The sequence below is a fragment of the Buteo buteo genome, chromosome 4 (genome assembly GCF_964188355.1).
Source record: "Buteo buteo chromosome 4, bButBut1.hap1.1, whole genome shotgun sequence".
NCBI classification, from domain to species: Eukaryota; Metazoa; Chordata; class Aves; order Accipitriformes; family Accipitridae; genus Buteo; species Buteo buteo.
Window position 1 is genome coordinate 53,689,568 of NC_134174.1, and position 27,756 is coordinate 53,717,323.

Consider the following 27,756-nt stretch of genomic DNA (forward strand, 5'->3'; position numbering starts at 1 on the left):
AAAATCATTTATCAGCAGCTGCCTAAAACTCAACTTCATCCCCCCATTTTCTCATGTGTCTTTCCATGGTGTGCCAGCTAGGGAGAGCCCACACTTGCAACCTTTATGGGACCGGTGCCTTCTTTTTGTCCCTGTCCCTTTTTTTTATAGGCTTCTTAACTAGGCAGCTAGTGAGTACAGATTGACTCTCAAAGGAAAGCTTGGCACCACTGTGCTCTATTTTCCTATGGCTAGATTTGGAAATACCAGTTTGTGTCCCTTTCATGCTGGCAAAAATGCAAAGACAGCATTGCCAACTGTGCTTTTCCTGACCAGGCAGTTGATTTTGATCGATGCCTTGCTTTTTGCACGTACGGAGGGAGGAAGCGCTCTCAGTAGGCTTGCTTTCCTCCCGCTGTCGCTGAGCTCCTTAGCCAGCCAGTCATCCTAGCCCAGACAGATGTATTTGCTTGTTACAGAGCTTCCCAGGTCACCTACATTAAAGAGCAATGCACGGATACCGTATTAAATCAAGCAACTGTCCTCTGCCTGCTTGTTCAGGTTAGACATGATACATAAATGTGCTAGAAAATGGTTTCAGCAGTGGAGTTCAGACTGTGCAACCCCCACCTTGAGCCACTGGCAGTTTTAGGAGATTGCATTCCAGACATTAAGACTCTTGTGGTGAAAATGATGGACACTGCAGTGCAGAAAGAGCAAGAACCTCAATAAAAAGAATCTGTCATGCAATTGTGTGCTCTGATGACTACAGCATTACCACATTCACTGGTCTTGCTCTTCTTCTCAGAAATTGTCATACCGTGGTACAGGGCAGGAACTTAAGAGTCTGAAAAGAAAGTATATTTTGGTAAAGTATGTATGGATAACGCTCTTAATTTTCACTTGCTGAATTTTCTCCTTGCTGGCTTCTTTTAGAGCATCCATAACTCAGGTTTACTTGACAGCACTACAGAAACAGACATGGTTGATATCTTGGGAATCAAAGACATGATGATTTTTTTTTTTAAAAAGGCTGTCTAGCCTGTTTTATCCTTCCCAGCCTAATGGAGGTTTGTTTGGTACAGCACATCCTCTGATGATAATAACTTTCATCATTTATGAGCAGAAGTTTATTTTCTAGCAAACTAAAAATGTTCCTCCTAAGGAGGTTTTCCCTGTTTTCTTTTGGGCCAATTTGTACAGCCCAAGATCTCCGTTTAAATTTCCATTGTGCTTTTTCTTCTCTCTCTTTTTTTTTTCTTTTTTTTTTTTTTTTTTGTATCAGCCCTGCCATCCAAAGAAGTTTCCTCTGCTGAAACCCTTCAACAACTGCTCAGACCATTTACAACAAGCACTTTCACAGGCGGTAGCTCTACAAAAGTGAGGAAAAATCAAAGTAACTACCTATAATAACGAAATTAAATGCAGATTTAAGTGTTTGTGAACTGCAACTGACTGAAAGAGTGCCAAACATTTTGCAAATATACACAAAAAGACAGGCCCCTGCTCTAATCGGCTTATAAATTAAAAGGAAAGTACATTGGCAAGAGCAGAAGAGATGATATGACATGCTTTAAATAGTTTATAGGGAGCTGGAGGATTGTTGTTTATTTGGTGATGTTGGGAAAATATTTAATGTGCTTTGGTTAAACTCTTTATAGAAATGCTTCTCCTCCCCCAGTTTTCTTTCCCAATGACTGTTTTGGAGATTAAAAACAGCAAGTTTAGAGTAGATGGAAAATGGAGAAACGTACTTCCAAATCGACAAAACCGCGAGTAAATCTTTATAGATACTTTTTACGTGAGTCAGGCTTTCTAAACTCATTATCGTAATATAAGAAAGGACCAGCGCTTCACCGCCCCTGCGGACGGCCAGCCAGGGTCGCAGCTGGTGTAAATTGAGATACCTCCTATCTGGTATGCATTGCTGTGCAGGAGGTGGGCCGTGGCCCCCCCATGCACCCCTTGCAGGTTCCCGGGCCCTCCCCAAGCTGTGCCGGGTGGCAGCGGCGGCTCCCGGGGTGCCCCGGGCAGCAGCGCTCGGGGCCCGGGGCTCCCCGTACCTCTGCGGCTGCCCCAGCACTCACAGATAACCAAAGCTTTTTAGCGTTTAAAGGACTTCTATAGCAAACCTACAATTTATTAAAAAAAACCCAAACAAAAACCCAAAACCCAAGCCAAAACAAAAACCAACCAACAAAACCCCCAAAAAACAACAAACCCAAACCGGTTTATTTTTAGATTCGACTTGCCATTGCTTGCAGCCAGATGCAAAGTGGGGTGCAATTGCTTTACCAAGGCCACCAGATCAGGGCAGGCTCCAGGTGTTGGTTTGGAAGTTGAGACAGGTAAGTGAATATTTCCTTTAGCGCTGTCTTCCCAGAATCTGGAAGCTGACCCTGGCAGCTGGGAGACTTTTTTGCTCCTTTCCCTGCTGTTTTATGTTGTTGGTGATACCTCTGCAGATAAGTGACTTTGCTGCATCCGGAGTTTGCGTTCAAAGCAGAGACTAATTGTGAGGAACATTTCAGAATAAACACATTTCTCCTCCAAAGTAGTTTGTTTGTAAGGAAGAAAAATGTATATATAGGAGGTTAAATGGGATAATTAGTTTTCTTTCTTGGCCTTTACTACATAACGCACTGGAGTTTCATTTTAAAATAGAGCCATCCTTAGCAGAAGGCACAGTACAAAATTCCGGCCTGCAACCACAACACTGATTTGAGCAACAAATGCCCCTGAAGCCTTGCTGACAGCTTCTGATAATACAGAGGGGAAAAAAATTATAAAATAACGAGATATTTCAGAAACTCATGTCCCTCTTTGGGAGGTGACCCTAAAACTGAGCAGCTTCTGAAGAGGAGGCTTCGGGTCCTGGGTCAGTTTTAAGCGCTATTGCAAACCGCGGCTGAAGTGTTTGCAGCCGAACACAAATTTCCAGGCTTAAATTGCCTTCTTCCTGTCCCGGGATGCCAGGGCTTTGCACAGCTGAAGTTGCACAGCCCTTTCCCCTGGATCCTCTTATTTCTTCAGCGCTCAAAGCCCCGCTGCTCCGGGCATCCCTTGGCTGCTTTTTGTCAGCCCGTGCTGTGCTCGGCAGCCTCCTCCGAGGCGTGTTTTGAGCCCCGCTCCCCTCTCCGCCTTAGCGGGATGATTTCACGACAGGTCCTGGTCAGTGCATTCCCTGCTCACCCCTAGCAGGGCCAGAGGTATGTGTCGTCCTCCCCCTCCGTTACGATTCAGTGCACAGTGACTCCGTGGCCCCGCAACCCCTGCCTGGGTAACCCGGGGCGGGCAGCGGGGCAGAGCCGGCTGCCCCCCGGGGCGATGGGCTCGAAGCGTTTCGTGGGGTAGAGAGACGAGGGGAAGGGCGATTTCCACGGGAGACGGCGCTGCCCGCGGACTTCCCCAGGCCCGAGTGCCTCCACTTCGTGCGGGGCTCCGCCGAGCGCACCGCGCTCCGGCGCTTGCCGTCGCGGGAGACACCGGGCCCGCTCCGTCCGCCTCCCGGGCCCGGGCTGGGACGGACGAGGAGCGCAGGGCTCCGTACGGGCACCGGGAGGAGCGGGAGGGGGTTCCCACCCCGGGGAGCCCTGCCGGGACGGCGGGCTGCCCGTACGCCGGCTCGTACCCGACCCCGGCCGGGCTCCCCGAGGGCGGCCGGCCGGGCTCCGGCTTCGGCTCGCTCTTCCGTGCGGTTCCCAGCGGCTCGGCGCCGGGCGCGATTTGTGCCTCTCCCCCGAAGCCCCGCTGCTCCCCGCCGCCCCGGCCCCTCCCGACCCCGGCGCGGGGGGTGTCCGCAGGTGGGTGCCGGCTCCCCCGCCGCGCCGGGCCCCTCACCAGCAGATGGTGCTGCGGGCGCCCCATCCCCGGGGCTGCGGGGCCCCGACGGACCGCACCGGGGCCGGCTCGGCCCAGCCGCTCTCAGCCCTCTGTCGCCGGGTCGGGCAGCGGCACCGGGGCCCTGCGTGCCGCCGGGCCCGGGCGAAGGGGGGACCGGGGCGGGCCGCGGCGGCGGGGGGGGCGGGGGGGGCAGGTAGAACGCGTTACGTGTCCTGGAGCTCGCCGGCTGCTGGTGTGCGAAACCCCGGGGCTTGCCCGAGAAGCGGCTGCTGGCGGGAGAGGATGCCCGGTTCGGGTGGGCACTCCCTGTGGTGGGCCGTCGCTCCCGGGATGCTCGGCAGCCGCCATCGATCACGGGCCCGGTGCCACCAGCCTGCGCCCAGCGTCGAGAACCGCGGCCGCTTGCACCTCTGCAGAGCGCCGAGCCCGGGCCGTCCTGCCCCGGGCCGTCCCGCAGGCAGCGGCCGCGGGCTGGCCCCGGCACGGGGGACATCGTCGGTTCCGTCGAACCGGGCTGTCCTTTGCACCCCCGACGCCGTCGTTTCCACAGCGGGCGCTGCTGCCGCCGCGCCCCCTCCTTTCCCCGCCGCCGAGCCCCGAGACCGGCGGGAGAGGCCCGATTCCCCGTGCGCGGGCCGGCTGAGCCGGTGGCTCCGGACGGGGCGAGGCGAGCGTGCTCCGCCGGGGCTCCGGGCTGCCGGCCGCTCCGAGCCCCGCTGCGCCCGTCGGGTCCCGCGGAGCCGTCAGCGCTCAGCCCCGGGGGCCTCGCCCAGCACCCCGCGTCCCGGCTCGGCTCGGGGCGAGCTCTCCCCGCGGATAGTTAGTGCTTTTTTTTTTCGGGGTGATTAACTCCCCTTTCCCCCAACCAGGGCCGCCCCCGCAGCCTTACCGCCTGGGCCGTTCTTGCAGCCGGCGACAAGCTAGGGCCGTGCTGGGCGGCCGCCGCCCTCCGACCCCGGTGCGGAGCTCCCCGGTGTCTCGGTGTCCCGGCTCCGGCCCGGTTTTGCGCGGTGCGGGAGCTCCCGCGGCGGAAAGCGGCCGCCGGTGGGCGGCGGAGCCGGCGCAAAGCGAAAGCTCGGTGCTGGCGGGGCTGCGGCGGGGCCGGCGGGCCCCGAGCCGAGGGGGTTAAACCAGGAGCCTCCCCTTACCTTCAAAAAGTTAAAAATGTCTGGAGCCTGCATCTCTTAAAGGGGCGGTGCTGGCTGCAAGGAGTCTTGGCACCGGCTGCGAGAAAGGCTGGTCAGGGGCGTGAGTTCCCCTCCACCAGCACCAAAACATTGCAAAAAAAGGCAGAGCGCCCCACACTTTAGATAAGGACAATTAGCCACCAGCGAGCCCCTGCAGACAGCGAGTTAATTAGGGGTTTCCTGCTCTCCGGCATGCCCTGTCCCAGCTCCTGCCCCCCCGGGCTCTTAGCCCTGATGGCACCTGGGCTGGCTCTCATGGCCACCTTCTCGCTGCCCTCCCAGGCCGGGGACAGGAGAGCGCTGCCGGTGGAGAAACCTCCAGGTGTGAAGGGAAGAACTCTCATTCTCCTTGATGTCAACACCAAGAGCCCTGTCAGGATAATCAGTGAGAATTTCCTCTCCCTGCAGCTGGACCCCTCCATCATTCATGATGGCTGGCTCGATTTCTTAAGGTAAGGCAGGAGCCCCCCGGCGCCCTCCCCACGCCGCCCGCGGGGCTCCCCGGCGGCCCCGCCGCCCAGCCCCGCCGGGCTCCGCGCTGCTGGCGGCGCTTGTTGTGACGGAGGGAGCGAGGCCATGGTTTCCATTAAGATGCACATGTTTGCAATGGAGAAAGCATTTCGGAGACTTATCAGTTATGACTGCAAAAATGTCGTGCTCCCTTCGCTCCAACAACCGCTCCTCCGCAAAAAAAAGCACAACACGGGGCCGAGGCAGCACAGGGAAAAAAAAAAACAAACCAAAAACCCGAACAAAAACCAGCAGCAGGAACGGGGCCGCCTGCCGAGCCGAGCCGAGCCTTCCCCAGGTCCCGACGGGCGGAGAGCGGGGTGTCGGCCAGGTCTTCAGAGCCCTCCGCTCCCCGGACTTCCAGCCCCGCGCGGGGGGCAGAGCCGGGCTGCAGCTGCGCTGGGCTCCACCGGCGGTGCGGAGCGGCCGCGGCCTGGAGGCGCTGGGACGGCCAGAAAGCCCTCTCCCTGCTGGGTAAGTCGGGGAGGGAGAGCGGGTCTCCTCCGCACGCCCGCTCCGAGGGTCCCTTCGCCTGCCGCCTCCGGGGAAGGAGCGGGGCGAGGAGGCGGGAAGGCGCGGGCGAAGCGGAGCCGGGCCGGCTCCCGCTTCCCTCCCCTCCCCGGCTCCGCTCCCCTCCCTGCCGGCTCGGCCCGCGGCACGGTCCCGGGCTGAGCGCTTCTGCCTCCGGGACGCCGCTGCACTTGTCCGGGGGGCGCCGGGGCCGGGGAGGGGAGGGGAGCGGCGGGGGGGGGGGGGAGAGAGAGAGCCGGGTCCCGCCGGCCTCCGGGCCACCGCCGGCGGGCGGGGCGGCTCCCCGCTCCCGGGCCGCGCCGCTCGGCCGGCGCAAATCCCCGCAGCCGGGTGCCGCTGCGGCGGTACCCGCACCGGGCGGGGCAGCAGCGCCGGGGAGGGCAACGGCGGGTCCCCGAGCCCCGTGGCCGCCGGTCGTTGCCGGTACCGGGAGGGGAGGGCCCGGCCCGGCCCGGCCCGCGGCGCCCTCAGCCCGCTCTCTGCTCTCCCCAGCTCCCGGCGGCTGGTGACCCTGGCGCGGGGCCTGGCTCCCGCCTTCCTGCGCTTCGCGGGCAAGAGGACGGACTTTCTGCAGTTCCACAACGTGAAGAACCCGGCCAAGAGCCGCGGCGGGCCCGGCCCCGACTACTACCTCAAGAACTACGAGGACGGTGAGCTCCGGGGCCGGGGCGGGGAGCGGGCGCGGCAGCGGGGGGCTGCGGGCGCCGGGCGGTCCCGCTCCGCCTGCCCCGCGCTCCCTGCGCCCAGGCGGGGCCGCGCCGCGCCCGGGCAGCGCTGCCGCCGGGCACCGGGCAGGGGAGCCTCCCCCGTGCCCTTTCCTCCCCGGGAGGGGCGAGCCGCGGAGCTCGGCGGAGCCCGCCTGCCCGTTGCCCGTGGATCCGGCGGATGCCGGCCCCCGGGAACAAAAGGCCGGCACCGGGGAGCGGGGCTTCTCGTATTCCCCCCCCCCCCTCTTCCCCGCCGCGTCCGCCGGCTCCCTTCGCTCCCAAGCCCCGAGCGGGCAGCGCCGCCCGCTGCAGAGGGGGGCTTTGCCCCCGTTCCTGGCGGGGACCGGGCACCGCAGCCCCGGGCTGCCTGTGCACGCACCGCCCCGCGCCTCTCCCGCGGCTCTCGGGGAGCCCAGCCTTTCCCCAAGGACGCCGCCGTCGTTCCGCGTTTCTCCGCCCGCCGCAGACCCGGGGCTCCCCGCCGGGCTTGGTGGCGGCTGGGCCGCTCGGTCCCCGCCTGCCGGTGCCCGGCCGGGGCCGCTCCCCCCCGCCCCGGACCGCTCTGCCTTCGTAGGTCTTTCTGAAGGGCACTGCCTGGCCCACGGCTTTCTGCTGCTCCCCTCTTCTCCGCCGCTCTGCCCTCCTCCCCAGCGGTCCCCAGCTGCACTAAAGGCTTTCGCCTTCTGCGGCCCTTCATTCACACAAAGAAACTTCATAGAAAAGTCAGGGCCAAGTCTCCATCCGAAGGCATTTGTTTTAAGAAGCAGGATACCATGTCCGCATGCGAGAATTTATTGATTTTTCTCTCTTGCTTCTTTTTTTTTTTTTAAACTTTTTTTTTCTTACTCAATGACTTACAAAAATTAGCTGAAGATATTTCCATAAGTAATTTTGAAGGCCAATTAATGCCAGACAGATCCCGGTGGGCAGGTCTGTGGAACAGAGGAAGTTTTGCAGAGACCTAGTCAGCAGCACAGTGCTGAATGGAAAAAGCAGATGCATTTGCCAGTTTTCTGATGGCTCTCACTCCCGCTGTTCCCTCACGTAACATCTGATCTCACAGAGATGAATGTCCCTCTATTCCCACACGCAGGCAGGTGGGTAGGTTTGCGTGCTCCATCTTTCGCTTGGTCTCCTAGATGGAGCAATCCCGATGTTATTCCTTGTTTTTCTTCTCCTCGTAACAAATCTCAGGCTTGTTGTAAGCTCTGCCTACTGAGATGTACTTCAGGAGAAAATGCTGGCCAAACCTGCCGCAGCCACCTCGAACAGAAGAAATTAAGCGTAGTGCATAAAAGTGTGGATGGGACTCATACAAAACATTTGTAGGAATAATTTTTCCCACTTTCAATATTTCAACAACTTGCAGGAGAGAACTTGCACTTATTAAATGTCTTCACAACAGCTTTCATGTTAGGGAAGGACTGAAAGCTTTTGTTTTTTTCAGTTTTCCTCATGGCAATAAAGTTGAAATGTAGCAGCCCTTCAAAATGAAGCTTCTCATAGAAGTTGTAACCACAGGTCTTAACTTTTCATCACTTAAATATGGAACAGAACCATTGCAAATGTGGGTGAGGGAAGGAGGGGACACATGTGGTGTGTATCAAGCATCGGTGTAAATCAGAAAGGTGTGGTAAAAGGGATTTCCTGCCTGGAAGCAAAGCTTTCGTATTTGTTCTTAAGATCTGTGTGCAAGCTCCAGGGCTAGAGTTGCTGGTAGCTCGCATCTTTTTGTGCTGAGGCTGCACTGAGGGCTTCACTAGAGGGATCCAGTTCTCCAAAATGAAATCCTGATGCCACTGCAACTCTCTGCCCTGCTGTACTGGATATGAGCAGCCATCTTCTTTCAGAGCACTGGTCTGGTTTTTGTTCCCTCATCTGTGGCTCGCCCGGGACCTGCCTGGGATCAGGGCATGCACAAATGTACAAGCAGATGCCCTTGCTGTAAAGAACTTGCAGCCTGAGCAGACAGCACAGAAAAAAGATGCCAATCAGCGCCTGAGTGTGGGGGAAGCCAGCAAGCGTCCTGCTAGGTAGCCTTCGTCCTCCACAAGTTATCTGGGGTGGTTGGGGTTGTTTTCCATGTCTGTGGCCTTTTGTATGTCCAGCATCTATTTTCTGAAATTTCTTGTCTCAGCTTTAGTGGCACAGGAGTGGGGAAGAAGTGGGGGGGGCTCGATTAGTTAAAAAAGTCAGAAAATAATGAGAAGAAAAATCAGTGAATCTCTGTCTTATGCATCACCTTAGTGATTTTTAGTTACATGACAAGCGATAGTTTGGTTGTTTTCTGCTTCGAGTGTTTGTCTTTTTGCCTGTTCACCCTGTGGGTGCACAGAGACTCCAGGCCCGTGACCCCAGTGCCTGGGCTCTCTCTGCAGCCCCCGCGGGTGTTCCCGGCCTCATGTTCCCCTGTGGCCTGTGCATAGATGGGGAGGGAAGGGCACATCTTACGTTCCTCTCAGCTGCAGCAACTCAATAGGGTGCAGGACGGAGAGGTGAAGGGCACCTGTACAAGACTGCTCGGAGAACTGCAGTCACTAGAGAGTAACTCTGTGAGTGGTAGTCACATTACAGGCAGCTGCACTCCTCTGCATGCTCACAGGCTACCTCAGTGTGGCCATCTCAGGCATTCAGGTGGGCAGCAGCAGCAACAGGACTGCTTTGCAGCATCCTTCATGGGTCGTCTGCCCTGTGACCATGCTTGCTGGCGTTTGAATGAATCTCTGTACAGGGATCTTTGCGCTGTAAATCCCCCTCTGCCACCCTGTTGCCCTCCAGACCAGGTATTCTTCACTGCTGCCTTTGATAGTCTTTTCTCTCTCTGTAGTGCTCCACCTTCCTGATGACTCAGAGATTCACCCTACTCTTTCCCCTCTGTTTAGATTTCTATTTATTTCCCTTTCAAACTGTTACAGCCATGCGTACCTCCACCCGAAAACTGCCTTTACCTAGACCTGCCTTTGGGGTCACCAGACCATCTTTTTCCTTTGCTTTCCTCCATGGAGAGTGTGGGTGCTCTCTGAGGGTTATAGTAATTGTTTTAGACTTGTATCTAAAATGTACTTAATTTTCCTGAAATAAGGTGTTCCCTTTAGGCTTCAAGGTCATTCTTGTACAAATTCTTCCTGGAAGCACAGACCTGGAAGTATTGTGTAATACCAGGTGTGTATGGCATCTGTCTTTTGTAACTCTGAACAACCTCACTCCAGTCCAGACCAGTCATGTTTGGGCAGTAAAGGTAACAAAGTGGTGAGCGATCTGTGGTGGCAGCCTGTGGTGCCCAGCAAGAGGCTGCGTGTGGTAACTTGTTTCAGCGCTGCATATAAAGCTGGCACAGCAGTTTCATCACCTGGTGGCAGGTTTGTCCGTACCTGACAGAGCAGCTTGTAAAAGCGATTCCTGTGATGAATGGTTTAAGTGAGCCGCAGGGTGTGCAGTCCCTGTTGGTGGTAGCATGGCTATATGCACCCCCTGAACTTTGCTAACTATGAGAAGGTCATCTAACTAATCTGTTACATTAACACCTCAGCCTATAGTGTACACCAGGTGGCTGCCATCCCCTGCAGCCCCTACTTTGCATGGTCAGTCCTGGAGTCCACCCTATTTGGATATGGCATTGGCCAGCCTCAGGTCTGTTAGAAACAGAAAACCAGTTTAATGTATGTCACGTTCTGTGGTACCAGGAGGTGGGGCTGTGCCAGAGACTTTTTGACATTTGATGATCAAGAGGGGTAACGTTTTTAGCCCGAGACACTTTTCTCTCCCTTAAATGGTGTTTCTCTGTATGTGCCCTGCTGAGTTTGTTTTTCTTCACCAGCTGTGCTGAGAGTAGTGCTTTGTTATCTGGAGATGTGTTTCTCTCCTGCCATAGGCACATGTCTGATCCCTGGGCAGGTACCAAGATGTAAGGTCTCATGCTCAGTCTATGTAGTAGACCTGCTTCTCCTTTTGCTGTTGAATTGTCTACCAAGCAATCCGTTTGTCCTGTCCTTTCAACTGCCTCACACATGCCATGGACCAGTTGGGTCTGAGGAATGGGATGATAAGAAATATTGGTCTCCAGGAAAACAGGCTTGAGCAGCTCCTTTTTGGAGCAAACACACAGGGCAACCTTTTTGCTCAGGCTATAGTTGCTGGTACAAAACCTCTTCTGAAGCTGGGTTTGCTAAAACCTGACTCACATGCTGCCCTGGAGCTTGGTGTTGGAGTGTTACGTGTGGTGTGGAGACCTGGTGTTGGTTCAGCAAGGGTGCTGCAGGTGCTGTCTCCATGCCTGAACCTAGAGCCCAATTTGGAAGCTCCCTGCTGGTGCTACAGTGTGAGTTTGGTGGGCTAATGTGGAACCTGCTCATCTGCCGGGTGGTCCTCAACTGCCTCTCACCTGGAAGCCACACAGACCAGCTTTGGGCAACCTGTGGTGGCATAAACATTGCTTAGAGTTTCCCCCTGTGCATATGTGCTGTGAAGGAGAAATCAAGGGAGAAAGAGAAGTTACTCGTAGCTGGAGTTCTTCAAGATACGTTGGCCCAAGTGCACGGCTCATCCATCCTGTCCCTCAGGCTTTGTGTAGCCTATTGGGCTTGTGTGGCTGAGAAGAGACCAAAGGACATTTACCACACACAGCCAGTATGGGCCTCTGTGGGTCATGGGAGGGAGAGGGGAAGGGGAGCACATACGCATGCTGTAGGTAGTGCGTCAGAGAAGTTTCTGAGCTGAAGTGCATATGGACAACACATTTCAAAAATACTCTCTTAATTACTGGTAAGTTACTTCCTTCTATTTTATCTCCTTTTTTGGAGAGGATACTGGGCATCTGGAAAAATGGCCGATTACCACAAACAACTGGAAAAAGACATGTTTCTTATGCCTTCCATACTAGTCAGGAGATTTTGCCATATAGTGTGGGAAACTTCTCATTATGCTGTGTAATTCTGGCATAGGTTTTCTGGGTGTCCTTTCAGTCTGGGATCCATTCCTTCAGACGCTTTCAGGTACCTGGCATTTTGTCTGAACCTCGAGATTTGTGCAGCAGTGGGAATGTCATTTTACCCTTGCTCAGTTTGTATTGCACAGGATGCTTCTAGGATGCTGTGCTTTTAGAGTATGTGCAAGGGTCTTAGGTATCAAGTGGAAAGGAAGATAATAAATGCTAAATGACCTGAGGATTCCTTTACATGTGTGTGTGGTTGCGCAGGGGCTGGAGCAGACCTCAGCCAGGGCTGCTGCTTCCACCCTTCTGCCCCTTCTGGCATGTTCCTGCCCTCTCCTGTGCCTGGAGCCTGAGTTTACCTGGTGAGTCAGTTCAGGGAACCCAGCTGGCCAAAACCTGATGGTGGAGAGGTGATTGCACTTCAACTCATTCGGCTGCCTGAACCGATTAATGACGCGTGACCGTGGAGGTGTAGAGGACAGTGCTGGGAAAGGAAGGCTTGCAGGGAAAGATGGGAGTGCAGCAGCCTCAGCCTTGGTCAGATTAAATCCTACAAAACTGTGTCCTGAAGGTGGTGAAGCTTGGTTTGCTGCCACCAAAAGGGCTGGTCCCCCTGCCTTCTTTTGCTCTGCACTGTGTCCTTCTGCTGCTTCCCTTCTATTGGTGCTGGCATGTTTCTGATCCTCTGCTAAGCCAGCAGAAAACTAATTCATGGGAAAAAAAAGGCAACTGTTTTACTGTGAATTTAGTGAGTGGGATCATGGCAGTCATCATGGGGTATGAAGATACCAGAGCCAGAGCAAGGGAGGGTTATTGCCATGTGGCTGGGACTGCCCCTTTGGCTCTGCCAGCTCATAAAACTTAGCAGCAGGTGTTTCTGAATGAAGAACCATCCTGTTGTCCCAGTAAAAATGAACAAGTTTTCCTTTATTCAAGGAATCACCTTCTGTTTCTGGTCACCCAGAGCCCCTTTTTGTCTGCTTAAACATCCCTCAACAGTTTAGGCATCTGTCCTTGCCGAGCTTGCAGAGGGAACAGTTGTTTTTTCACCCTCCAAGTGTTTAAAACACGGCTCCTTTGGGAGGGCTGCAGCATTTCAGACATTGCAAGCACTCGGTCCCAAAAGACGGGTAGAGCCTCTGATGTCCTTCGGTCTCCTGGGATTTGCCAGAGCTGGGGCTGCTCCGTGCCTTGGCGTGAGCTCTGAGGCAGCCTCCTGCTCTCTAGTTCCCAGGCACCACAACTGCAGGGAAGGAGCTGCAACCTGCTCTGCCTGGCAGGGATTTCTATGTAAGGAGCGCCAGTGCTTAGTTGTTTCCTCAGAAATTTTTTAAAAAAAAGGCCGTAGAAATCACCTTATACAAGGTAAGGGAGATACTGTCTATGCAGGAGATGCTTCCAAAGATTTCCTGTTTATCTCAACTTTTTCTTTTTAAATTTCAAACTGTTTTGCTAGAATTATGCATGAAAATTGTTTTAATAACTGCAGGAAGTGGCACAATCAAAGAATTAGATCCTGATTTGTTAGCTATTTGCTGGTATATGGGTGAGATGAAAGATTTCTATGGTTATATGTTTGATTGTTTATAATAGGTGTCCTAAAGTCTCTAAAAAACATTACATATTTTTGCTAGTTCCACACTTTTCTTGTGTGCTACATCTTCTTATGAATTAAAAGCAATTCATGCAAAGTTACATGCATGAGGGAAATGTGTGTGACTTTTCATATATGACTATGGGTTTTAAATTAGCAGTTGCTATTCAGGGAAAATTTTTTGAATTTATGGTCTCTGAATACCTTTAGGGAAATAAAAAGTGAATCCAATGTTAGGAATATTAGAAAAGAATTGCAGAAACTCATTGAGAGCATTCTTATGCTATAAGCAAACTAGGTGACGACACACTAATTGGTGTAAATAATATATATGTGTAGAATAGGGTGATGAACATGATCGAAGTCACAGCTTTCAGTCATAGAGCTTAGAGTTTTTTTCAGCTTGGAAAAATGACTGAGAATATGATAAAAGCTGTGAACTCAGTGGTACAGAGAGAAGAAAATTTGGGAATGATTATTTTCTTGTTTTCATGACACGAGAAATAGGGAGCATCCAGTGGAATTATTACATATAAACCAAACAAATATGATTTTTTTTTATATAGTGGGAAATAACTTGTGGAACTCATTGTCAGGGAATTTTGCCCAGCTAAAAGAAAGGAATGGTACTGATGTGTCAGAAATTTGCCTGTTGAAGACAGACATGATGAGGATGCAGTTTTTGGCTTGAGAAATCTTCAGGCTTTCTAAATAGAAATTGTGTTCCGAATTTCACAATCACTGGGCACTTTATAATAATTTCAGCAGACAAATCTGGTGTTTAAAGCATTTTAAAATGTGTTGATTTAAAAAGTAAATACTTTACAAGTTTGGCAACCTGCAATTTGAGTTTTGGCTGGTGACCCATTAAACATCTATTTAACTTCTGCACTAACACCATTTTTTAATATTCTAATTTTTTTTAGTGAGAATATTTAGTTTTTGTTAACATAAGAGTTTGCTTTTTTCTTTTTAAATTCACTTTCTAAGGCTGGAAAGCTGAAGCAAACAGTCCCATTAGGAGGATGGGCAACCTCAGCTTGTTCTGGTGCCACGGCAGTGGCAGTGGTGACTGTGGCTTTTGCTGGAGTGGCGATGGCTGCGGGCAGCGCTCGCTTCCACACACACACACAGAAAGATGAGTTGCTTCTCCTCTTCACCCTTCTGTCACGCATCCCTTTGACCATAACCGTATCCCTCTGCCCTGTCCGCATAAACCTGGGTCTGTGCCCTGCTCCCATCTCCCAGCTGACCAGCTGCAATAGCCAGTGTCTGCTCCGTGACTCCAGTGACTCCTGGAAGGGAAGTCGCCTGTGGGCAGATGGTGGCACAAGCCATGGGATGGGCGCTTGCACGCAGGCCACGCTGATGCCGTGTAAATTCCCGTGAGCAGAAGCTCACTCTGTGGGTCGGGGAAAGCCTCTCCAGCAGGCAGCTGGGAGGTGTTTCTGTGTGCCGTCCCGGAGGTTCCACGGCTTGGGAGCTCTCTGGCCCGGTACTGGTATGGTGGGAAACAGTTAGTGCAACCCCGTGGTGCCGGCAGCTCACGGAAAGGGACTGCTAGTCCTGGGACGCCCTGGGACGGGCATCTTGCCCTGGGATGGGATTGCTGTGCTCGTGTCGCTCCCGAGGGGTATTTTCTAACTCGTTCTTCAAAATTTCCGTGGGTAGACTGGGTGGCCTCCATAGGCAGCATGCCTGTAAGCTCTGGAGATGCCCAGATCCCAGAGGCGGGACAGAGAAACGTGCAGGCGCTCGGAAACAAAGCAGCCTTTGCAAAGCAGCATCCTCCGCGCAGGCTTCGCAGCCCGGCGAGGGGCGAGCTCCTTGCGGGCGCCCGACGCCTCAGCCGCTCCCGGGCTTTCCCCTCCGTGCGCCCGTGTCTCCCGCCAGCCGCAGCTCACCTGACCGCCACACGGGTGTGCTCCCTCCATACCGCACGGCGGCTGCCGGACCCGACACCGCGGGACCCGCGCCGCCGCCGGGCCGCCCCGCAGCGCCGCTCCGCTCCGCGCCGCCCCGCTCCGCCCCGCTCCGCTCCGCCGGGGGTCGGCCCGGCCGGGCCGCCGCCGCGGGAGGCTGAGCTGGCCAGGGTACTGACCCGGCCCCGGCCCCGGCCCCTCTCGGGGCAGAGCTCGTGGTCTGCCGTCTTTGGAAACCATTTGGCATCCTCTGGGGCTCCCACATCTGGAGTTCTTCTTTCGCACTTCTGGCAAGTGCTGCTCGGTTTCGTGTTTTGCTGGGTGGTTTATTTCTATTTTATTTTTTTTTTTTTTCATCGACGTTCAGGAAGGCAGCGAGTGTCCTTCTCCTGGAGCTCCTGCTCGGGGGCTGCCCTGTCCAGCGCCTCCTGGGGTACCCTCCTCCTTGCCCTCCTTGCGTCTCTCTCTTTTCTGTCTTATCCTTTAAGATTTGAGGGCTACGAGGTCCTTGCTGGCTGTTTCCCCTGCGTTGCTCTGCTGAGATTTCCCCTGAGCCTCCAGAAGCTGTGGCCTGCCACCCCTCTTCCCTCGGTGCTGCTGGTCCCCAAAAGTGGTGCGGAGGTGCCCTTGCCTCCCCCCCTGCACTGAGTACAGCCTGGTGGGGTCTGGATGACCAGGCACCGAGTTCTTTGGAGAGCTCCATATCGCAGTCATCTGCCCACTGTTTAAGCTGGAGCTATAATGAATGTGGGGTCCACCTCCGTTTTTAGGTCTTGGGCAAGTTTCTTGGGTCCTTCATCAATTTCAGAAGCCAGGACTTTGCATGTCTTGCTGCTGCTTCCTGAATGTCTGCAGTGGTAGCTCTCTGAGAACCCCATGAAGGCGACTGCCAGAAAGTGCCCCCACTTTCTGTGCCCTGCACACCTTCTTCCAGACTCTCCCAGGAATTTGTCTGAATGTGACTTGACTTCCTTGTGCTAATCCCTGTCACTGCAGCTCCATCACCTAAGGCCAGGACTCCAAACACTGCTCCTGCTCCTCATTCCTGGGCCTGGTCCCCTGGGCCTGCCCTTTGTCCCCAGACCCTGCTGACAGTGCACACAGGGCCATCCCTTGCCCAACCGTGTGTTTGCTGTGACGTGTGGTCCCTGAGGATGGAGGTAGGGGTGTCATGCAGGACCCGCTGCCACGTCCCCTTGCACTCTCCAAGGTGCTGTCCTGGCCCCTGACCGGGAGGGCAAGAACCCTGGTCCCAGGCCAGTGGTTCCTCCATATGGGTCCACATTGGCCCTGGTTTGGTTTTTAGGAGCCCTCCATCCCTTTTAGGAAACAAACTTGTTTTGACCCAGCCTGGACTCCCTTATAGCAGTTTGAAGAGAACTGGAGACGGTGTATTGACTGTCTAGTTTCAAACCTCTCTGCCTCTCAGTCTTCTCCTCCTTCAAGGCCTCCTTGATGTGTTTTGCTCCATTTTGCCTTGGGGGTGGGGGCGTATGACTGTTGCATTCAGTTCTGTAGAAAAGGAAATCCATCACCCAGGAAGGCGAATGACTATTCATGAGCTCCAGGTGACACCAGTAGCTGTAGTAATAGCCTTTCTGGTGTGGGAGAGTGATAAGGTTGTGTTTCTCAATCTTCAGTTCTCCAAATATCTCACACAACAGGCGTTCAGGATTGTATCATTCATTAGTCAGGCAGAGTTTGGGTAGGCCCAAATCTTACTCAGTGTCTACCTAAGAGGTTGTACACCAAAAGCACATGGCTGGGGTGTGTGTGCTCTGCAGAGGAACATTATTCCTTCTTCTTGCTCCATCTCATCTCTCTACATCGAAGCCCCTGTGCTGGGTGTGAAAATAGTGAGCCATATTTTCATGCTAGCTGGATGCTGCCCTATCTCCACTCCCGAGCATGCTAGCTGTGGGTGGAGGAGAGAACTCATGTCTCTAACTATAAACCACAGGTGCTTTAATGACATTACTGTTCTGAGCAGTCTTTTTTAGGCAGGCTTTGGAGAAGCTGTGTTAATCGCAAACTATGCAGTAAAGAGACAGACAGAGCACAGCCTGGGCAAGACAAGTGCAGTGACTCTAGGGTGAGGCTCAGAGACAGGAAGATGATGTGGCTTCCAGTCCTCCACCCCACCTTTGGAGGGGATTCTCTGCCAGCTGAAGACGTAGCAGAGCTTTGAACCCAGGTTTGCTGAACCTGGGATTTGACACCTTGAAAGACAGAAGCACGACCGTGGGAAACAACTTTGGTGTACCATGATGTGCGTAACAATAATGGAGCTGGAGAGCGTATGTGGAGCAAGATGTGACTCTCTTCTGACAATAAGCTCCTTCAGAAACTTTTAGCTAGATGGGAACTATACCAAGCAAAGCGCAACCTCGTGATGCAAAGGGTGACCTCATGCAATGTGGTGGAAGAACTCCAACTTCCGTCCTTCCTTATCAGTGCTGGCTGCCTAAGGTTTTGTAAGAATTAGACACAGCATATGGTGCCTGTGGATCTGAGCATGTTACAGAGTTCATTAAACTCAGAAAGGGACCTTGCAAGGACTAGTTTGCACCACTCCCCTCCTGTTTAGACTGGACACATCTTACTTGATTCTTGTTCTGCCCTGCTACCCCCATCTTGCCATTTCCCCAGCAGGTGAGTAGTTCTAGGAGAGGAATATCATATTCGCATTTCACAATAGGACTTAAAAAAATGCTCATGTGAAGAGAAAACAATTGATAAATAATCCTCCTGCCTTCTGAATTGAATGTCAGGAGTTAGAAGGGTACAGAGACCTGTTCAAAGAGTCATAAGCCATGCTGACCTAACTCTAGCTGTGATAGCTGCAGCGAGGATAAACAAGGTGAGAACAAGCCTTCTTCATCACCTTTTTGACAGGCAAGGGTAAATGGAAGCCAGGGGTCACCAGAATGGGATTTAGTCTTTTCTCATTATTTAGCGTCAAACACACTAGTAACAGGGTCGTAATATAAATGTTGGGAGACTTTTGCACTTTCCTGCAAGGGAGGATCACTGTAAGAGATCAGCTGCTAGGCAGGTGAAGGATGGAAGGGGTGGTAGGTTGTGTGAGCATATTGAAGTCAATGACTTGAGCTTCCTGTGGGAGAAAAGGAGACTTGAGCAAAGGAGGTTCATTGGATAGGTGCATCCAAGGGGTTTGGACCCTTTTTTTGGGTTGCTCGTGCTGAGTGATGGTTGTGTGGCTGTCATGTTGGCTGGTGCTGATCCAAGCGTCTGGTGAAAATCAAAGCTGAGGTTTGGCCATCTCCCTTTTTTCTTTCCCTTTTGCTGTAGACATTGTTCGCAGCGACATTGCCCTGGATAAGCAGAAAGGCTGTAAGATCGCCCAGCATCCTGACATAATGTTGGAGCTACAGAGGGAAAAGGCAGCTCAGATGCACTTGGTTTTGTTAAAGGAGCAGTTTTCAAACACATACAGCAACCTCACATTAACAGGTAAGGCTGCAAGACCAGCTCTGGAGCCAGGAGCTGGGGCTAGTTCTTGCTAACTCACAGGTGTGTTAAAAGCCTCGGGTGCTTCACCTCTGTATGAATCAGCATCTCTCTGGCTGCCTCTATTTCCTACCAAGATTACTGGGTGCTGGGAGGGAAAGGACCTGCAGGAACCTATGGTGGACTCATAAGGCCTCTGCAGCTGGCACCTACGCTGACACTCCAGATTTGGTGCCCCTGGACAGAACATTTTCTACAGTCTGACCTAAGCAGAATACCACAGCACGTGAAGTGCTGGAGAAATCTCCCTGCTAACTGTTCACGTCGATGGGGCTGCAGCAATTACTAAATTTGGAGTCCTTTAAGCTGCAGCTGATTTTTTTTTCTTTCCAGAGCATGCACTTTGTGTGAACCCAGTAAATATTAAAGAGCAAATATAAAGGGATAATGGCCCAGACAGAGATGAGAGGATACTCTTTTTCTGGCAACTGTTTGTATTATTCAGGGAACAGAATCTCAAAGGATGGAGGAGACTGCCACATTTTGGATACACATTTAATGGTGCTTGTAAAGGACTGATGTCTTCAGGCAGTGAGTGGGCAGAAGGATGGGATCCCAGCAGCCAGCAGTGTCCTTTCATAGCTGTTCTCCTTATCACTACAGCTGGATGAGCCACAGACGATGGGAAGGAGGAAGAGACTAATAAATCAAACAAGATCCCCTTCTTCTCTTGCCGGGTCCCCTTCTTATGAAAGGCAGGGAGGCATCTGATTTTTATGGGAGGGAGGGCCCCGTGCTCTGGCTGGGGAGGAGATGGCAAGCCCCGTGGTGGCCCTCCCCTGCTGCTGGGCTGTGAGAGGCAAGCGGGTCCTGCATAACCTCCCCCCCTGCTGCCGTCCCTAATTCAGTGTCCAGCCCCTGCCTTGAAGTCAGCATGGGGCTGCGTCCTCGCCAGTGCAGCAGTGGGTTCTGGCTCTCCTGGGGACATCGGCTGTGCAGGACTTCTCAGGGACCACACAGAGGTGGGATGGTGATACCAGGGCTGGCAGTGGACTCAGCCCAGGGGGCTGGTGGGCATCGGGGCCACGAGTGTGGCTGAATCGCATCATTCCTGAAAGCCCAGCATTTAAATGGGATCCTCAGAGCCGTTTCTCATTCTCTGTAACGTAATCCACTTGGCTGTTTATTCCCAGTACAACTGCTGGAATCAACATTGTCAGCTTTTCCCCTGACAACTTGCTTACTTTCCACTAAACAAACTTCCCTCGAGAAGAGAAGCCGCTCTCCCCTATCCTCCTTCCCTCGCTGCTTCAAAAGCTCTCCGCATTGTTCACATTTTTTACAGAACCTGCAGAGCAGAGGTGCTACCTGGTTATCAGCTCAGTTCTTAGCCTTTCCAAGTGTGTTTACAGGATAGTTCAGAAGGTTTTAGCTTGAACTCTCCAGGGGGGAGAAAGCAATTTCACTGGAATATTACCCAAAGAGCTATTTTAATGTCCTTTAACTCCCTTTGAATGTGAGCAGAGCAACTTCATAATTGTTATGAAGTTTAATCTTTTATTTCATAGACATAGTCTGAGAACATGGACTCTAGACAGCTAAGCATAATATTTAACTGGAACTCTACTAACTTGTGTAAATATTTCCCTTCTCCATGATGGATCTGGTGTTTGGGGTGGGCAGAGGGGGTTGTACATCTGTTGCAGAAGGGCATTCCTTACCTTCAAAATTCAATCAGCCAGAGTTTGCTTGAGGACTTCTTTTTGTTCTGCACAGTGGTTTTGTACAGTGCTGTAAGGAGTCCCCAGGTAGTGAGGCAAGGTGCAGGAGCCAGGATCCAGACCTGGTTTAGGGAGGGAGGGCCAGTGATGGGCTGAGTTTGCAGGGATAGAGTATCCGGGGATCCCTGAGAACAGGGTCTCCTCCTGGAGGTCTGTATCCAGGAGTCCTGTGGCCTCATGCAGTGCATGTACTGTGGATGACCCTCAGTACTCAGTGTCCAACCTAGACTGGAGGAATATTCAACCCCACGCTTCTGTGTAAGAGGGCCTCCTACTGCTGCTAGTTCCTGCAGCACTTTAACTGTACCAAAAAAATGTAAATGGAGTATCTTGCCCAAAGTCGTATGAGAGTAAAGGTGCTTTACGATGGGATAGCTACTCTAGGAGAGCTTGGGAGCAGGAATACTGCTGTGAGGCATCTTTATTCCCATGCTACTACCACTGTAGTGATTTGGATAAAAATCTTCTCTTCCTGCTCCTCCCAGATGACATGGTTATATGAACAACTTGAAAGACTGTAGATCAGGCCTCCCATGCTGCCTGCAAGTGTGGGCAAGTGATACTGCCATCAAACTTTCATGCATTATCCTCATGGCTTTAAGAATGAAAGCTCTTAGAGTGCAGGGAGTGTGATTCTGCAGGCCCTGTGGCATCAATGTAAATTGGGGGCTTTTTCAAATCTATTCACCAGTTGCACATGGTTCCCAGCACGCTCCTTATCTTAGCAATCAGGCAGCATTGTGGTTTTGCACTGGGATTTAAGCTGCTACCAGCAGCAGGTACCTCCAAGGTAAGAGGGTGTCTTAAAATGAAATATGGGTTTTTTTGTGCTAAGACACAACTGAGACTGAGTGAAACCAGGCAGTCTTTCTGGCTCTTGTTCCTCCAGGAACACATGTTAGACTCTGGCTTAGGCCACTTTGGTTTCTCTAGGCAAGTGCGAGCTTTCCTCAGCTCCTGTCTGCAGTCTTTCTCTTGCAACTTGTATTTGCTTTCTGTACATGATCTTTCTAGGCTTACGGAGCCTGCCTCACTGAGATGAGTGATAGTCTTTGATCTGTGACAGTACTATTTAAATACTGTATAACATTTTGAGGCTTATTAATCTTTGCTGCTTCCCCCGTGGTGCTCAGAGATAGGTATCTCATTTCACAGATCAGCATCTCTGATGCTCTCGGGTGAGCCCATGGTAGAGCAGGGGGAGAGTGCACAGCATCGTCTGATCTCCTCTGGGAACTGGCGCTCTCAGCTCAGCCCACAGTGGGATAGAGGAGGAGGAGGAGTCTTTCTGTAGAAACACTTCTCTGTTCCTTCCCAGTAGTGTTAGGTGGAGCCAGTGGTGATTCTTTACGGCTTGTATCAGCTGGAGTAGAAGTTGCAATTGTCACAGCAGGCTCCTCTCCTTTGTAGCCCTCAGGAGAAATGTCCAGGTGACAGTAACGTGATTTTCGAGCCCTGGAGCTGAGGGGTGAACGTACAGCATTGGGCTGGCAGCAGGTGAGGTGTGAGGAACTGCCCAGGGCAGTGGAGACACAACGTGCATGCACGTTTTAGGGAGCGAGCTTGTGGGGGAGTGGGGCGGCAGCAGGCAGAGCTTTGATAGATTAAATCTGAATCCCTCCATCTGTGTTGCCAGTTTGGGCTGAGTTAAGGTACTGCATTTGTACTTTAAGAGACTGGATATCTGCAGGTTTCTGTACTGTTATTAAGTAAAGCCTGTTAAGCCCAATGGAAGAGGGAATTGCTCAGGTCAATAGACATATGTGAAAAACTGTCCCCTCCTGTATTTACGTGAAGTGTTAAGTGTAACCGAGCTTCCCAAGATACAAGTACGAACCATAAATTTCCCTCTAGGAGTTCCCATCCTGAGGAAACAAAATAGTGCCCCACTTCTCATTCTAAACAGTGGAGAAACATCTCTTCTTTCTGCTCTACCTTCTGCCTGAAGCTACAATGCAGATTACTTCATTGCATCAAGAGACTAGTGATGACAGCTCTCCAGCCTGTCCTACCACACCACATCTGCACTGAAAAGCCAGTGAGGAGACTGCAGAGTGTGCGGTGGGAACCCTCCATCCTGTCACATCATGTGACACAACCTCCAAAAGCAGTGGTTAAGGGGGGAGACCCTCCCCGCAGGGTACATAATGCTCCCAGATGACCCTCTGTGGTCCCACCCTGCTGAGGGTGTTAGCAGTGGGTCTCTTCCAGCTGCACTGAGAGAGACTTGAGGGGGTTAAAATCAGGTGGGAGCTGCCGAAGAGTGTATTTCACTGTCTGTGTCCAACATTGCAATCAGGTGTTTTACACTGGCATTCTATTATCCCTGTTAAGGTCATTAGATAACTTAAACTCTGCCATAACAGCAGTTATGAGCTCTGTGTGAGGCTTTCCTTGGAAAAGTCTACTTCTGGAGATGTTAGCAGCCAGGCAGAGACCCTCTTCAGCCAGGGTGTGTGATGTGATGGTGAAGGAGGGTACACACCAGCTTTTCCAAAGTGGGGATGCGTAATGGTGGGATGCGTGGAGCAAAGCAGAGCGAGGGGGAGCAGAGCGTGTGTGTGGCTACTGCAGAGCAACCATGCGTGGGGTGACACAGAGCAGGGATGAGGGCAGTGTGTCTGCATTCTGCGTAAAGAGTTTGCAAGTGAGAAGCTGCCCCACAGAAATATGTTTTTCTCCTCTCCCCTGAAGACAGCGAGAGCCACAGTTGTGCTTGTTCCTTGGCAGGGAATCACACAGCTCAGGTCAAGCACCTGTGACATTTGTGTTTCCTGCACTTGTGAACCTCCCCCAGTGGTTTTGTGATTTCTGCTGAATGCTGTGGCTCTGGGAGGTGGTGGTCCTGGAGCAGGACAGGTCTGCGGGGCCTGGGACCCATCCCATGGGGCGCTGGGTCCGGAGGGGACCGTGGCTCAGAGGCTGCCCTTGCGAGGGGGTCTGTGGAGAGAGCAGGGCATGGGACTGGGTGTGCTTTTGGTGCCTGTGCTGCTGGGCAGAAAGGCTGTTCTGCTTGCTTTTGCTGGAGTTTTCCCTAGATATATGGTTTTAACCCCAGTTACAGCTAACTCCGTGGGGCTGGAGGAGGGGGCCACCTTGTCAGATGGGACCTGGGAGGGTTGTTGCAGAGGTAAGTGCAGCTTCCTTGCCTTTTTGGCAGCTTGTTTGGGATCAGCAGCCTAAACATCCTGTGGTCTGCACAGCGGTGATATCTATCATAGCTGTTTTACTGGGTGCTGCACCAGGGTGGTCCGTGCTGCGCTTGCTCTCCAGCTTTCCTTCAAGGAGAGCACTCTCTGGGGCTGTGTAACAGGGCTGTGAGTGGCTTTCAGATCAGGCTATCTGCCCTTCTGTCCATTGCAGACCCTTACGTTATACACGTTATCCACAGCATTGTATAAAATAGATCTGAAAAGGACCTCAAGAGGGCATCTTCTAGCCTTTTCCATGACAAATCAGCTGTACCTGGTCTCTGCTTGGGGAAAGGTGTATAAGGAGAGGCAGTATCTTTTATGTGACCAGCTGATACAGCTGAAAAAACAGACAAACTTTGGGGTGCTTGAACCCTTTGTTGGGGCTGAAGAAGAGAAAGCCTCATTCAGAGCTAAATACCTAGTGAAAATAATTTCTCTGGGTTTGTCTCTTTGATTAGCACAACTGGAGTACTGGTGGAGAAGTCATGTCAGCAAGGGGAAGACAATAATGTCATCAGCCCCTATGGGAAAGAGAGAGGGAATTGCTGTGAAACACTGGGGGGGTTACTGGGAGGAAGGGACCAGAAAAATTGTAATATGTTGTTAAAACAATATCTGTACTGAACCCATAGTTAATGACCAGCAGAGTTGCCAGGTCCCTTTGGATGATGGTTTGCAGGTGTCTTCTGAGACCTCAGCATCAGAACGGAGGGGACAGTGCTAGGAAAAATAAACCATGGAAAACAATCTCTTGTAACTGAGTATTTTTGTGCCATTATCAGTTGTTTATATGAGCTCATTCTAATGCGAAGTGGCTGCTTGTTTTTACCACACAGCTTTCTGAGTGTGTTTGGTGCATAGCTGAGATATATTGTGTTCCTGGGCATGTCTGTGTAAAGCCAGCAGGTTGTTGGGGCTCAGTGGCCAGGCACCAGCATTGCCCGGATTGTGGGGACATCACCGTTAACTGTTTCAAATGATATGGCTTTATCTTTGTTCTTAAATGTCCTATGATGGGAATGATGTACCCTCCCTCAGCAATTGGCTCTAGGGCATAATTATCTATATAATTATGGAGTTGGTGTTTTTAAAATCTCTTGCTTCAATTTAAGCCCATTACAGCATGTCCTCTCCCTGTGGACATGGAGAGCAGCTTACAGCACTCCTTTCCTCTTTGCAGAAATCTTTTACATATTTGAGGCTTGTTATCATGTTTCCCTGAAGACTTTTGTTCTCTACACTGAACAACTGCCTTTCATTTGCTCTTTCCTCATGGCCATGTTATTTTCAAGTTGAATGACACATGCGTGGTTGATTCTGCCTCTTGAGGTCCCTTTCAGCCCTCTTTAAATTTTTTTTGTGGTTCTGTGTTTTGTTGGGGTCCCTTGGGCTCTCTCCACTTGGTCTGGGCTATTTTTGAAGTGCATTGATTTGAAATGTGCCCAGTATTGTAGCCAAGGCCTTTCTTGATTGAGAAGAGCAGCAGGGTTATTTCGTGTATCTTGTGCATGACGCTCCTGTCTGTATACCCCTGCATAATCATGGATTTTTTTGTTACAGTATTGCTTGTTCATGCTTACACTTTTGTGTACTATTTCCCAACCAGCTGTGCGTTCCCCATATGGAATTTCATCTAGAGTCTATTTTCCAAATTTGCAAATTAAAATGTTATATGAAACTGAAGGTAAAGCCTTGCAAAAGTAGAGGTATATAACATCTGTTGCCTCTATCTCATGTACGAGACCCTTTTGCTCTGTCAAAGAGAAGGCAGGTTGGCTTCATGTGGCAGCTCTATTGCTTCCAGCCCTTCCTTGCAGATGGATTGTTTGATGATTTTTCAAAATTTTTCCAGGAATTGAAGTTATGTTGACTGGCCCGCAGTTTTCTTGACTTTTCAACCTGTTGAATATAGCCACTATATTTGCTCTTTTCCAGTCCTTTGAAACCTCATTTGTCTTCCAGAAATTCCCAGAGAGAGTTGCCGATGGACCTCAGCCTATCTGATGACATCAAACTTCAGTAATCTTCATTCTGCTCATGTGCTACTATGCCTCATGCTTCTACTCTGCTGCTTTTAATTGCATTAACTTTGTGGTCTTAGTTATCCTTTTTCATGAAGTCTAACACAACAAAAGCTTTAAATATTTCAGCTTTAACTCTGATTTGTTGGCTATTGTGAAATTGTGTCCCAATTTATACCTCTTTGCTTCCTGAGACAGCTGTGAGCCAAACCCCTGGGATCCCCCGCCTCCTCTTACCCTAATTAGTAGTTTTACAACTTGTTGTGTGCTGACGGCATTTGTGTGTGTGTGAGAGAGGTCATGAAGGTGAATCTCTTTTTCAGGTGACACTCTCTAGTCTGTTAAGCAACACTTTGGCTTTCTCATTATCTGATTTGGTTATTGCTTTTGTAACTGTGGGGGACGTGGCTTCTTATGACGTGTTCAGTAGTTATTAAATTCAATTTACTGTCCAATTTAACTAGCCTCACAAGAGAAGATATTTTATAAATTGTCTATCTTAAAATCAGCAATTATACGTACATTATAATATGTAATGTCATTACCAGAACCAGCCAGTTCTGGGTGCTGTGTAGAGAATAAAGAAAACACATAAACCTAACAGAAAACAGATTTCAGGGGGATGGGGGAGGGCTGACATGCACTAACAGCTTTGGAAGGGCTTGTGGTGTGTTCAGTGGCATAAACCAATCTATTAACCTTTTCTCCCTGCTCAGGAGGCGATGAACTCTTTGGTCTGTCTCTTCCCACCGATGTAGTTATCAAATGTCTCCTCCTTACTGCTGATCCCTGCTGCGAGCGCTTTCTGTTGAACACTTGGCTCTTTTGCTCTGTCCCTCTCTCCTGGTGCCGTTCCTTTGTGCTCATCCGCATCAGCCTGATGGAGTTTCCATTTCTCCTTCGTGTGCTGCAAACCATGGAGGAGTCTGTGATTTACCCTTACCGTACCCCCACACTAAGATAATTTGCATCTGCTCCCTTTCCTTGCTGCGTGTTTACAAAACACCATCTTTCCTGAACTCCCTTTTCATTCTGCATGAAATCTCACTTGCCAGCCCTCTGGTTTACCAAAGCCTCTGTCCTTACAAAGCACTGTTTTTACTCTGCCGCTATTTTCCCTTCTATTCCTAACAAGTACAAACACCCATTTCGGGCTCCTTTGCCCACAGTGCTTTCCACCTTTGTGTTTTTTCCCAGTTTTCCTCTGTTGATGAGAATCAAACCTCGGGGAGCCTCTTTCCTAGATTTGTTCCTGTCTCTTCTTTCACAACTTTTTTTCTCGGTGCATTCCAGGAACTTGATGCAAGGCTGTGTCTGATGTCTTCCTTTCCCAGCAAATGTGTGGGCAGTTAAGGGTCCCTAATTACCAGTGGGTTCTGTGTTTCAGATGCTCCCAATAAGCCTGTGCTTCTGATCTCCCCGATTTCGTAGCCTAAAGCAGACCCCCAGTGTGCCAGTGTCTGGGCTCCTTCCACTGTTACGTTTCACAAGAGGTTTTTATACCTGCCCTTTGTACTACTGAATTTCAACTCCTGTTTTTATGCCGGACCCCTAGATCACCCAGATTTTCTTGTGTGGTGTTTCTCATCCTCTGCTGGGCTGATGATAACTTTCCTCTTTTTCAGTGTTGCGCTTAACTCTGACTTTCAACCCCTGGAGCTTCCTTTGCCTCTCCCCATCAGGTTAGAAAACCCCTCTCCCCCCATGCTAACGTAACGTCTATGAGCAGCAGTCGAATCTTGTGGATTTTCCTCTTTCATAAGCTGAATAGATTTGTCTTCTTAAGCTTCACTTTGCCAAAGTCCCTTCGTAGCTCCTCCTTTGTCCTGTGGCCGTGCAGGACAGACTTTTCCATCCTGGAGATACGAGCTCTATATTGTTTTCCCGTACGTGTATTATCTTGCGCTTGGCTGAATTAAAGCACGCTTGGTTGGACGGTGGCCATTTAGCCGTACAAATCTGTACAAAGCCATACACAGGGTAAACGGGGGCTGTTTTGTTTGTTATTTAGTAAGCTATGTTTGTGCTATCTGCAATCTGCCTCTAAGGATCTTAAATTTATATTTATCTGAATGATTGGTAAAAC

The 27,756-nt window shown here is 51.5% G+C and overlaps 1 protein-coding gene across 1 annotated transcript in view; it reads left to right on the plus strand.

Moving 5' to 3' along the window:
- The first annotated feature begins 5,201 nt into the window (after nt 1–5,201).
- Nucleotides 5,202–27,756, plus strand: part of HPSE2 (heparanase 2 (inactive)) — a 113,379-nt gene continuing 90,824 nt past the window's right edge. The window contains exons 1-3 of the mRNA XM_075026175.1: nt 5,202–5,461; nt 6,543–6,700; nt 18,516–18,677. Of these exons, the coding sequence (XP_074882276.1) occupies nt 5,202–5,461; nt 6,543–6,700; nt 18,516–18,677 (580 nt within the window). The remainder of the gene's footprint in view (nt 5,462–6,542; nt 6,701–18,515; nt 18,678–27,756) is intronic.